Raw genomic sequence first — 12784 nt, forward strand, 5'->3', positions numbered from 1 at the left:
GAAGTCCAGGAGGCTCCCCAAAGGTGAGGACCAGCTAGGACAGGCTGTGGGGGTGACGGGGCTGTGTGTGAGTCTGAAGAGTCCGAGGCTTGGTCCTACCTCTACCAATCACACCATCATCTCCAGCCACTCACACTCCACCCCGCTCTCAATGTGCCCAAGCCTAACACCTTTGTGTGTGGGGCAGGAGGGGAGCTCTCCATGGCAGGTCCCCTTCCCGATCCCCAGGGCCCTCATTTGGGCCTTTGCCCTTGGTGCCCAGGGAAGCAGGCTCAGTGGCTTTGTGTTCTATCCCAGCTGACTGAATCGCTGTCAGGTTTAGGGGCCCCAAGCAAGGCCCTGCCCCTCCTCTGAACCCTGTTGCTATGTGACCAGGCTGGGGCTGCATCTCATCCTCCAGGGGCCTCCCACCGACCTGGCCCGGGGGGCCGGCATCAAAAGAAGGACCGCAGCCAAGGCCAAGGTGGCAGCAGCACCTGGGAGACCACAGGTCATGGGCGGAAAAGGCCTGGAAGTAAGCGAGGGCATGGGCGTGGGCCTGCAGACCTGGGCACCATGGAGCAGGCCATGCCCTCCCTGCCAGCCTCATGCCTCTTGGCCCAGGCGGCCATTGCATGCAGCAACGTCAAGATGAAACACGTCCCTGTCCTGACTGACCCTGGTCTGACCACGTTCTACTTGGCAGGTGGGCGGCCCTTCTCCTCAACATGCACCTCTGCAGCAGGGGTGAGATGGCCACACACCCAAGCTCCCCTCCCAGTGGGTCCTTGGCCACTGTGGCCGCCACCCCACCATGTCCCGAAAATGGTTCACCTTCCCATGCGCCCTGGTTGTCAGTGATAAGATGCCCTGACTTGGGACAGCCAGAAGAACCAGCTCCTTCAAGGAGTGTGTCATTGCTGGCCTACATGGGGGAGGTACAGAATGGCAGAGGGGAGGGGGACAAAGGGGCATGGAATATGGCTGCCCCATGTGTGTGCACAGAGAACGAAATTGCCAGGATCTCGGCCCACACATTCCTGGGTCTGCCCAACCTGGAGTGGCTGGACCTGAGCAAGAACAAGCTGGATGCCCGAGGCCTGCACCCCAATGCCTTCAAGGTGCGCAGCAGCCCCTCCACCTGCTCTCCCAGGAGGCCTGGGCCAGTCCAAAATGGCCCCAGGAATCCATTGCTCCTCGCCCCATCCTGCCTGGAAGATAAGGTCTGAAGGAAGCACTGTGTAAAGTACGCAGCACGGCAGGCTTGGATGATTTGGGATGACAAGGCCTATGGCTGGAAGGGTGGAGATCAGCACAGATCCTTGGGCCCCATGAGGGAGCAGCAATGCTGGGAGAAACTAAGAGGGTTCTGGGATCCCCCAGACAGGCCTGGTCCAAGTGGGAACTAAGAAGTCATGATGCAAACCAATGAGGGTGCCCCATGGGCAGGATGAGCCCAAAGCCGCATCCAGAAGGCCTAGATCTGAAGGCCCAGCCCTGGCCTGCAGAGAACCACAGTCCCTAACCACCTCTTCTCCTAACTTCCAGAATCTGACACGGCTAAAGCGGCTGAACCTGGATGGGAACTCACTTTCCACAGTGCCAGCCTTGCCCGCCTCTCTGCAGGAGCTCAAACTCAACGACAACCTCCTGCAAGGCCTGCAGCACAGCAGCTTTCGGGGTTCGGGCATGCCCCAGGGGCAGGGACCAAAGGGGCCAGGCCTGAGCAGCCAGGAAGTCCTTGGAAAGTTTTGGGCGAGGGGAGGGTATGCCAAGGGCAGCCTGACTGGAGGGCAGGGAAGGGAGCGCCAGCCTGGGAAAGTGGCTTTGGTCTCTAAGAAAGCTATAGCAGTTAGTTCCCAGTGGGCCTTCAGAGCTCTGCAATGGGCTCAGGCGCCCCTCTGGCCGCGCACCCCGCAGGGCTCAGCCAGCTGCTGACGCTGGAGGTGGAAGGGAACAAGCTACATGACGGGAACATCTCCCCCCTGGCCTTCCGGCCTCTACGCAGCCTGCTCTACCTGAGGCTCGACCGGAACCAGCTGCGGACCATCCCACCTGGCCTGCCAGCCTCCCTGCAAGTGAGCTGGGAGCCCCGAGGCTGGGAAAGTCAACGTTGTGGTCGAATGACCAGATAAAGCCACGAGGCCTCAGCACCGAAGGTCTCTCCTCTGCCCGACCTAACCTTCCTAAAGCCCAGAGTTGGGCCTTGAGGACTGTCCTGGACCCACTGGATGTCCCTGAGCAAGGACCATGCCTGCTCTGGGCCACACGGTCCCCTTGTGCTTGGCGGTACTTGCTGGGGCTGTGTCTTGGGGGGCCCTGAGACACCATGGCATGGCTGGCAGGTGTCACTGAGATTCTTTGAACAGATAACCATGGTCCCAAGAGGAGCAGAGACAGCGGCACCTGAGTACCACAGATGGGGCCAGGTGGAAGGGGCCAGGGAGCAGGGCTAGGCCACCAGGGAGTGGCAGATGGGCTCTTCACTCTGAGCTCTGACCCTAGGAGCTGCACCTGGGTGCCAACGTAATTGAGGAGGTGACAGAGGGCGCGCTGAACCGCAGCCACAGCCTCAGCGTGTTGGTGCTCAGCAATAACCGGCTCCAGGAGGACCGGCTGGCACCCCGAGCTTGGATCGATCTTCCGTAAGTGCCACCACCCGCCCTGGCACCACCCAAACTTCATCCCAGGGGACACCTGGAGGCCAGAAAGAGAAGACGTGCGCAAAGAAACCCAGAGAGTAAGGCGAGAGGGCAGAGAGGGCTGTTCCTGTTTCTTGGGCTCGGCCTTAGGTATGTTACCCGAGTCACCTGTCTCTCCAGCCATGGATCGGGGTGGCCTGGGCCCTCAGCTACGTCCTGCTACTCCAAGATTTCCCTGTCCCTCCCACTTGTCAGAATCCCTAAGGCCATAAAAACTTCTTCCCCTGCCCATGCCTAACTTGCCCTGCAGGTACCCAGGAAGCTCACTTGGGAAGTGCTGAGGGGCAACATGAGTAGTAAAAGCTGGCCTGGTGCTGGGTTTAGCTTGGAGGCACCAGGGGCAGGAAGGGGCATGGAAGAGATGGCGTGGCTTGGGAAAGAAGTACATGAGTGTCCTGGGGTGGCTGTAAGAAAATACTACAAACTAGGCAGGTTAAAGCCACAGAGATTGATTCTCACAGTTCTGGAGGCCAGAGGTCCAAAATCAGGGTGTCATCAGGGCCATGCTCCTTCCAAAGGCTCTAGCTTCTGGTAGGCCCAGGTGTTCCTCGGCTCAGGGCCGCATCACTCCAGTCTCTGCCTCTGTGTTCACATGGCTTCTCCCATGTCTATGTCACCCTGCTCTCTCTTATAAGGACACTTGTCATTGTATTTAGGGCCCACCAGGGTAATCCAAGATGATGTCATCTCAAGATCCTTAACTTCGTTACATATGCAAAGATCCTTTTGCCAAATAAGGTCATAGTCACAGTTTCTGGGTAGACGTATCTTTTGGGGGCCACTATTCACCCCGCTACAGGAAGATTCCAGAATAAGTCCCCATGATCTGGTTTGGACAGCTGGGTGGGGGTGTTGGCGGGAGGGGTCCAGGAGGAGATCTGGTCCTTAAAGGCACTGCCTAAGGAGTCAGGATGTGGTCCGAGGAGCAGCAGGAGGGCTGGGGAGATATAATCCTTGGGGTCTGACACCACCGAGGGAGCAGGTTGTGGGGGAGACCGACAGAGGTCGACAGATAGTTCGACCTGCCATCCCAGGGACCAGAGAGCCTCCCGCCCTGCATTCTCGTGTTCCAGGAAAAAGTTACCAAGATGTTTGGGTTTAATTATTCCTTTTTCCTCCACCCTCTTGCCAAGGGGGCAAAGGAAAGCAGACAGCAGCCTAGGGAGGGGCCACCCAGCTGCTATTCCACTCCTGCCGCGGGGCCTGGGCAGGGGGCTGGTGGCCAGTCAAGCCCGGGTCATCACCACCCAGTTTTTCTCTGGACGGTACAAGGGGAGGGGGCTACTGGATCCCCAGGCTTAGGAAGCAACGAAGCCCCCAGCTCTGTGGGCTGAGGACAGCAAGGGCCCCAAGGCCAAAAGGCTGACCTCACCTGCAGGTGCTGAGGGATGTCACAGAGCGAAGCCACTTTCCCTGCTCTGACTCTTTCTAGAAGCATCATCACCCTCTGCTCCTGCTTCTCCCTGCCCAGACTTTGTCCTCGTCTACCGTGGAGGGACCTGGGCTCACAGAGGCCTCAGCTTCACCTCTTGCCTTTCCGATCCCTCGGGGTCCCCTCTGAGAGCCTTATTTTTCTCTCCGTCCTCCCCATCTGTGTTCTGCTTAGCCTGGGCGAGGCAGGAAGAGGACGAGAGAGTGTAGTGTATGGGTGAGAGAAAAAGGCTGTGAGGCCAAAGAAGGGCAAAGTAGGGCCTAAGTGAGGAAGACAAGTGACAATTCGACTGCCCCCAGGTCTTCCGCTCTTTTCCCAGATCACAGACACCTCCATTTACACTTTCTTTGTCAGGTGTAGCTCCGATTGTGTCTTCCGTCTGGGGACGAATCCTCACTGTCCTCTTGGGTGTAGACCAGTGACCTCCATTTGAGCTCCAGCTGTTGCTGTGTTTACAGCTGGGGGCCATCAGCTCACCCCGCACCTGTGTGCCCCACAGGAAGCTGGAGACCCTTGACCTGTCTCACAACCGGCTGGTGCACGTGCCCTCCTTTCTGCCACGGGGCCTCCGGCGCCTGACGCTGCACCACAACCACATTGAGCGCATCCCTGGCTACGTGTTCGCGCACATGAAGCCAGGCCTAGAGTTTCTGCACCTGTCCCACAACAGCCTGCGTGCCGATGGCATCCACAGCGTGTCCTTCCTAGGCCTGCATGCCTCCCTGGCCGAGCTGCTGTTGGATCACAATGAGCTGCAGGCCATCCCGCGGGGCCTCCTGGGCCTCAGAGGGCTGCAGGTGCTGCGCCTGAGCCACAACAAGATCAGGTAGGGCTGCCCGCCTGCACCCGTCCTGCTGTCTCACCCCCTTCCCTGCCAGCCAGGGGATGAAGGGGTGGCCGAGGCCACGAAGTCCCGCTTGCCAGGTGGGCCGGGGAGGCCTGGCCTGTAGACTCCTCACCTTCAACCTCAGAGGGTGGGACTGTGGGGGAATCCTTCACTGCTCCCATCTATCCATCTTGGTTTGTGTGATGGGAAGCTGCGCCCAGTGGCTGGTAAGCCTGAGGTGCCAAGGTAGAGGGCAACAGACGGCAGAATCTGGGCAGGGTGTGGGCAACGGGAAGGGGGGAGGGCTCCGGAGCAACAAGGGCTAAGCCACCTGCCTGCCCTCCGCCCTGGGTCCGGTCTCTGCGAGGCGGTTTCATTGTCCCCTCATTTTGAGGCCCTTTCTTTCTCTACTCTTTCATGATGCCTGCCTCTCCTTTCTGGGGTCTTTTCTCCTCTGTTCGGCCCTGTCATCCCCACTCCACAGACATGTGCCCCTGAATTCCATCTGTGACACGCGAGTGGCCCGGGACTCCAAACTCATCTCCACGCACTTGGAGAACAACCTCATCGACAGGCGCCGCATCCCACCCACGGCCTTCTCCTGCATCCGGGCCTACCACAGTGTGGTCCTCCAGCCCCAGCAGGGGGAGGAGGAGGGCTCCTAGCCCCATCCTGCCAGAGTTCCGGGCCCCCTGCTCCTTTGGGACCGGTGGGGGAGAGCTCAGGCCCAGTTTTATTTGATCTTTGCACTACTGAGAGAAAGATCTAGAACACCCTGATTCTTCAGAAGGCCCTACTTCCCGTTGACTATTGAGGCCCCTTCACTTAGTAAATGGCCCAGTGGGGTGTGGTGCTGGTGTGGACTTGAACATAATAAATGTGTCTCATTCAAGCCCATGGCCTCCACTAGCCTCGCTTCCTCCCTTCTGGATTGAAGCCACATACACACACTGAATCTCCATTGTGCATGGGGTCCCTAGGGCCCACATCCTGGACACTCTTCATCAGCAGGGGTTAAGAGTATCTGGTTCCACAGCTTCTCCAATAGCCTCCCCACTCCCACCTGCCCTGGCCAGGATCCTAAAGTCACTAAGCCATCTGGGTGCCAGGCTCAGTTGCTCAGAGCAGCATCAGTACCTGTCATCCAGGAAGCATCCCTGTCTGGGGCATGGACAAAAAGAGGTGAGCTTGGCTGGCAGAGCAGGCTAACGTGGAGACCCCCTGTGCTGGTCCTTTATCCTGGAGCCACCAACACCCACACCTACACCCAAGCCAGGGGCACCTTGCCTCTCCTTCTTCTCCTATTCCATGTCCCAGGGCCCTCATCCTGGTTCCCCCGTTCCCAGTGCACACTCATCCCTGGGGTAGCTTATGGGTCCCCAGGGCCTCTCCCCACAGCCTTCATGGTCAGGCACAGGCACCCAAGGATGTGGGACCCAGATGTGCCCTTGTGTGACCTGGTGCCAGGGAAGGGTGGGGAGCAGCATCCTCTCCACAACTCTTGGGGAGGGAGGGCTTGGTCTGTGGGAGGCCCGGCCCGTGGACTCAGCGGCGACCGCCCCCCTGGCCAGAGTTGCTGACTGTCTGCCTGGTGGGAGAGGCAGACGCAGACATGAGCCAGCTGTGAGGGCTCGGCCTTGCCGAGCCCTGAGGATAAGACAGCCAGCTGTGCTGGGTGGGGACACAGGGTCTGCGGAGTCCCATGACATCACTGGAGCAGTTGCCCCGCCTGTGTGAGGGAGCCACCAGGACTAGGGTGGGGTCACTGGGTCAGCCTTGACAGCTCATGATGCCACCATGCCTGGTGCTGGGGAGGGCGAGGGACAAGGGGCCACAACCAGCCAGGAGCATGGCAGGCGCAGCCCCTACCCTAGGAGTGGGGTCCTCACGGTGATGCGGAGGGAGATAACCAAGTGATAGGAACAGACGATACAGTAGGAGCGGGACTGGCCGCAGCCTTCAGTGCTGCTGGATGAGGGCAGAGTGAAGGAGGAAGGGCACCAAGTGCCCACTGCAGAGACCCTGCGCTGCCACTGCCTCTGGTTGAAGTCTTGGGTCCCATTCTGTAGCCATTCTCCCCACCCCCACCCCACCCCACTTCCCCCAGTTCTCAGCAGAGAGAGGGCCAGACTCTGGAAGGGGGCAGGGAAAGGCCTGGGAAGCTGGCGGAGTGTTTGCTTTGGACTCATCGCTGCATTCCTTCTCCTCCCGGGCCTGGGCCCACAGATATGGCACTTCCTGTTTGGGCTGGGTCAGAGGTCAGCCGCCCTTGAGGCGCTGGCCCCCATGAGGAAGCCTGCTGTTTTCCCAGCTCTCACGACCCCTCTTCCCTTCCCCTCATGCTCCAGTCAGCCCCCAGCTGCCTCCCTCCCAATTGTCACAGAGGTCAGGCCCTGGGACGCACAGGAATGTCAGGCTGGGTGAATCCCCTCCTTCTCCCTGCTCTGACCACCACTGAGCAGATGAGGCCAGAGGGCCTGGAGGAAACGGGCAGGGTGACATGGCTGCCGGGAGCGGGTACAGGATGGAGGAGGGCAAGGGATGGAAGAGCAGGCAGCCCACAAGTGGTGGCCTGGTTAGCTCCACTTCTCAGATAAGAAGATGCTAGGCCCTTGGGGCTGCTGTCAGGTGGGCTGAACCCAGGCCCAGAGGCCGATCCTTTGGTGACCACCCTGAGGGGACCTTGGCTCAAGGCATTGCAGACTGGCAGAGCCCCCAGTGGGCACCTGCCATCAGGTTCCTAAGCAGCCAACTGTCTGAGATAAGGATTAGTGTGCGGGAAGTTTACTGGGAGGTCTCCTGGCCACCACCTGGGGGAGGTAAGAAAATGAACAGGAGTGGGCCCAGGGAGAAGCTGGCCTCCAATAATGATGCAGGCCCAGCCAAACCCCACCAGTGCTCTGGAGCTGAGGTGGTCCTGAGTTGGAGCAAGGGGACCAGGCCTTTATAGCCCCCTGCTGCTGTTAGGTGGGGCTCTCCAGCGAAGCGGGCATGACTACAGTGAGAGTTCTCTCTTCAACCCAGAAAATTCCTCGGGAGTGCCATGAGCTCAGGGCTGGGGGTGCCAGCAGTTGGAGGCTGGGGACTTCAGTCTTAGCAGGGAGGTGGCCGGGGCAGCACAGTGTGCCCCCAGTGAGAAGGGCTGGTCAGCAGCCCAGCCAGGGACATCCCAGACAGATCCCTAGCCTGGAGAGCAAGTACAGTGCAGCGAATATCTGGTGGCAGGACCTAACCTACCTGCCACTTTGTGCCTGCCTCCTCTTCACCCCATATCCTCCACTCACACCTGTATGGTGCTGGGTACTGTGCTCCCCTTCAGGGCAAGAGCTAGCTCTGTCGGAGGGCATCTAGGGGAACACCGTAGTGATGATCGTAATGATGGTGACAACAGAGTACAGGTGATAGGTACAGATGGCAAGAAGCAAGACACTCTTCAGTCCCCGGACTGAGACAGGAGTAGGAGGTGGTGGGAGTGGGACTGAGGGTAAGGACAGTGGGACAGTGGGGACTGAGAGGGGAACACACAGAATGGGGACAGGAAGCAGTATTGCACCCCCTAGGGCTGGACTGACGTCTCCTCTCAGGGATCTTGGTGGAATCTTGCACTTCTGACTACTCACTCCCAGCCACACACCCAGAGCTCTGCTCATCAGCCTCCAAATTCTCTTAATCTACCTACTCCTCTGTCCCCGGCATCCCCACTCGAGACCCAGCCACCTACTCCTTTGCTGGCGTCTCTGCCTAGCCTCCTGCAATCTGATTCCATGCCTACCTCCTGCCTCATACCCCATGAGCTTGGGTCCAGCCTCTGGATCCAGGAGATGCAGGCCCAGGAAAGGAGCATAGGGAGCAGAAGAAGGCAAAGGATGTGTCTGGCGTGTTATGCCCTAGGCCCTATGCCGTGCCTCCCCCACCGTGGCAGCCACCCAGGCCAAGAGACACTGGCCGCCCGGTCCCCTCTCCTGTACCTGCCCTCACCCACTACCCTCACCAGAGCCCCCTGGCCCTGCAGGCAGCAGGTAAATTCGACCACTGCTCTTGGGGGCTGGCCTCTCCCAGAGTGCTTCATGGCTTCTCTGTGCCTCGCAGGTTTTGCAGGCAGCCCACAGATGCCTCCCCGTGGCACAGCCCCTGTCCACCTTCCCTAGTCTGGCCACAACCCAGACCGTGCCTCTCTAAAGATAGCTAGTCACAGGCCGGCCTCCACGGAGCCCCCTTTGGGCCCTGAAATTACAGCCCTGACAGCCCAGGGCAGAGAGCCACTGTGTGATTATGTCCTCAGGGGAAGGTCAAAAAAAGCTCTGGCATACAGAGTGCCAGCTTTCATGGGCCACACCTCAGTCATCAGCACTGGGAAGCTTCCAGATAGTGGAGACTCAGCCCACTCTGCAGCAGCTTGGCTCCTCTTGGGCCTGTTAGCACAAGCCTTGTGGGGAATGGTCCCAGGACCCCTGCACCCAGAGGGTCCGCCTGAGCACGAGTTATGCATGCTGCCTTGGGGTTCCCGGATGTCCCAACTCTGGCATCAAGGGATGTGCAAGGTAGGCAGGGCTGCCCCCCGATGACGGCGGTCCTGGCTCTCACCCTCCCCTGCCCAGCACCTGAGGGTGCGGAGATTGTGGATAGATAAAACCTATAAGCTCTGAGTGAGACCCACTCAAGGCTGTGGACTTGGGGGTGCCACATTGGGTTCAGGGGCCATAGTGCCTGGGAGCCTCGAGGACCCTTTCAGAGATCTCAGCTGAGTTGCAGGCAAGGTCGCTTGCTCAAGAAGTGACCTTGATGTGTGTGCAATGTGTCCCTGCTTGGGGATTCATCCTGGAGGCTGGGATGTAAGGGGGCTCCCTTGGGCAAGATTCCTCACGCTGGGCTGGCTTTGCCAGAGCCCTGTGTGAGCACTCCAGGGAACGGCTCAAAGGCAGCCCCTGGGTGCCACTGGAGAGCCGCCTCCTCCTAGAAGCCCTCTCTGCGCCCCCATCCCATGCCATTACCTAAGTCTGCGCTATTTCCTTCCAAGCGCTCATCACATTTGGTCACCATCATACTTCTGCACATGCTTCCTTGCTTCTGGTCCAGCAGCATGTGCACTCCCGGGGGTGGAGAACAGTGAAAATCAAGACTGACTGAAGGACGGGATGGGACAGAGAGGCACGGGGAAGACTCAGGAAAGCAGTGGGGAGTCAGATAGAACAGACAGAGGGGGCAATGTGCGGAGGCAGGAGCGGGCAGGGAGCCAGCAAGGCAGGGAGGCCAGAAAGGTCCCAGAAAGAGGCTGGCAAAGGGCCCCCAAACCTCCAGGCTGGCTGCTCTTCCCAGGCCCCAGAGGTTCATGGAGCCAGCAGCTGGCTAGGCTGGAGCTCAGGGGGAGCCCTCACTGCCGCTACCTCTGTAGGGGCCCCCTTCGAACCCCTGGGATCCCTGCCCACCAGACCACCTCCCAGGCTCCCAGGCTCTGCCCTCCAGGGACTCGCACCAAAGGCGGGCTTTTGTGCCTAATGAGGACCAGTGGCTTGCCCTCTGGGTGCCCTGCTTCTCTCCTGGGCTTCCCCCTCTAGCTTTGAAGCCAGGGCATGAACAGCTGTAAGCCAGCTGTGGAGGGACGGGCTGCAGCTGACTCCAGGCCCTTCTCCACACACAGGCCTACAGGGCGGCAACTGGCTTAGATTGCCCTGCCTGAGGCACCCCCCACAGCTGCTCGCTAGCCTTACCCCCCACCCTACTCTCAGCTCCCTGCCCTTGCCCCCAACTACCTTCAAGCACCTGCGGGGCACTCTGGGGCCCTGGGCTGGGCACTGGGAGGTGGGCTGGGGCAGCAGTGACCCAACAAGAACTAGGTGAGGGCTGGCTGCTGTGAGCCAGCAACCAGCCAGCAGTGTGGCCTGGGAGCTTTTCTGGGAAGCCTGAACCAGCCACCAGGCTCCTTCTCAGGTCAAGTTCTTGACTCCTGAGGGTCTCGTGGGAAGTTCCGGGCCGAGAGGCAGACTGGTGCCAACAGGATCACCCAGACCTCTGCGGGCCTTTGGGGTAAGTGTCCAGTCTGGGACTTTGGAGTCCTATTCGATGGTGTTCCTGTTCACAGCATGCTGGGAGAGGGTCTTTGTACCCTCGGGCTCATGCTGATGGGGGCTGGGTTCTTTCTCCCACACCCCCTGCCCTCCCCATGACTCGGGCCAGGCAGTCCTGCCACTCGTTCTCTGGAGCTCAGACAGCTGCGCACAGGCCTCCTTTTTCTCCAGAGCCTGGGGCCTCAGGAAATGCCTTCCCTTCCTTCCTGTCTTGCCCCCCATGCCTGCCCTCCCCTGCCTCCCGCTGCCTCCTCCCAGCCCTGGGAGGCCAGAGGGCAGGAGGCCGCTGCTCCTGCTAGCCAGCAAGGATGTGCTGTTCCCAGCGCGCTTCAGCTGGGGCTAGGTTGTTCCTTTGCTGCAGAGAGAGCCTAGGGAAAGGGAGGGGCAGAGGAGGGGAGGCCCAGGACTGAGGTGCTGCCTGGCTGGTCTGGGAGTGGCCCCCAAATTAGAGGGTCAGGCCGAGTGACTCAGTGGGCCTTGGGCCGGGCGTGCAGTTATGCCTTATTGCAGACTGCAAACCACAGACACAAGAGCCTTCCAGGCACAAGAACCGTATTTACAGAAATATTGCCCCAGATGCATCCCCCAACTACGGGAAAAGCTCCAAGGATCATATGTGCCCTGTGCAGGATATTGTCTTATCACCACCCTCGAGTTCCCTCCAGGAACACGGCAGGCTGACAGTGGACGGTGAGCACTGTGCAGGGGAGACTGAGGCTGGTTCACCACAGGCCTCCCCGCCTAATTGCGGTGACACTCTCCCGGCTGCTCCCTACACTCTCTGCACCTTGCTGTGCGCTCTACCTTTTACCGCCAACGTCTCTCTTTGCTACTCTGCTCCAAGTCACCTCCAGGAAGAATCCCTGAGCTTCTGGCTGGCGCTGTGTGGGGCCCTGGGGAGGCAAGAAACGAGAGCATCCCAGTCCCCTCCCCATGGAGCCCAGAGCCCATCCCCAGAGGCCCCAGAGTGAGCTTTCCCCAGTGAAGCCCCGACCTCTCTATCAGTGTTCTTTCCGCCCCGACTGGGACTCCTGAAGGCCAAGGCCCTGAGTGACGGTTCTTGGAATCCCAGCCACCAGAGCAGTGCAGAGCTGGCTGGGGACACGAGAACAAGTGGGCTCCTTGGGCAATGGACATGTCGTACGTGTTTTTTTCTTTTCTTAAACGGCTTTATTGAGATATAATTCACATACTATAAAATTCACCTTTTTAAAACGTACGATTCGGTGGTTTCTATTTAGTATATTCACAGAATGTGCAACGTCACCACAGTCAATTTTAGAACATTTCATCACCTGAAAAAGAAAACTCATGCCTTCAGCTGTCACCCCTCCGTCCCCCATTCCCCCAGCCTTAAGAAACAAGTCATCCACTCTCTGTCCCTATAGATGTGCCTATTCTGGACATTTCATGGGGAATCGTACAATTGTTGGCCTTCTGCAACAGGCTTCTTCGAGGGACACACTATTTTCTGCATGTTTTGGACCCTCTTTCTCCGTCTACCGCCATGACTTGGGATGCTGAAGCTTGGAAAGGCTACATGGGCTTCATGATGTTAGTCTTTTTACTGCCAGAGATATTGGAATATGTCTCCAATAAATAAGAAAAAAAAAACATAAGCAAACAAGCAGACAAACCGACTCTGGAAGGGCATGTCTTCTCGCCAGTCTCTGGGTCCCAAGCATCTGCAACTGCCTTCCCCATGAAAACAAGAGGAAGTCAGAGCTCCCAACCTGGACCCTGATTTTCCCATGTCTCCCTTCTCCGTGGCCCAGCCTGA

General features: G+C 59.0%; 1 protein-coding gene across 1 annotated transcript; it reads left to right on the forward strand.

Annotated features, from left to right (window-relative positions):
• Nucleotides 1-6: 6 nt before the first annotated feature.
• LOC120605872 (extracellular matrix protein 2-like) lies at nucleotides 7-5751 on the forward strand. Its single transcript, XM_039866923.1, has 8 exons — nucleotides 7-23; nucleotides 401-685; nucleotides 985-1100; nucleotides 1528-1660; nucleotides 1900-2057; nucleotides 2485-2624; nucleotides 4613-4939; nucleotides 5424-5751. The coding sequence occupies exons 2-8, from the start codon at nucleotides 556-558 to the stop codon at nucleotides 5602-5604; spliced, it is 1185 nt and encodes a 394-aa protein (XP_039722857.1). The 5' UTR covers nucleotides 7-23; nucleotides 401-555; the 3' UTR covers nucleotides 5605-5751.
• Nucleotides 5752-12784: the final 7033 nt, after the last annotated feature.

Source organism: Pteropus medius, unplaced genomic scaffold (assembly GCF_902729225.1).
Source record: "Pteropus medius unplaced genomic scaffold, Ma_sr-lr_union100, whole genome shotgun sequence".
Lineage (NCBI taxonomy): Eukaryota > Metazoa > Chordata > Mammalia > Chiroptera > Pteropodidae > Pteropus > Pteropus medius.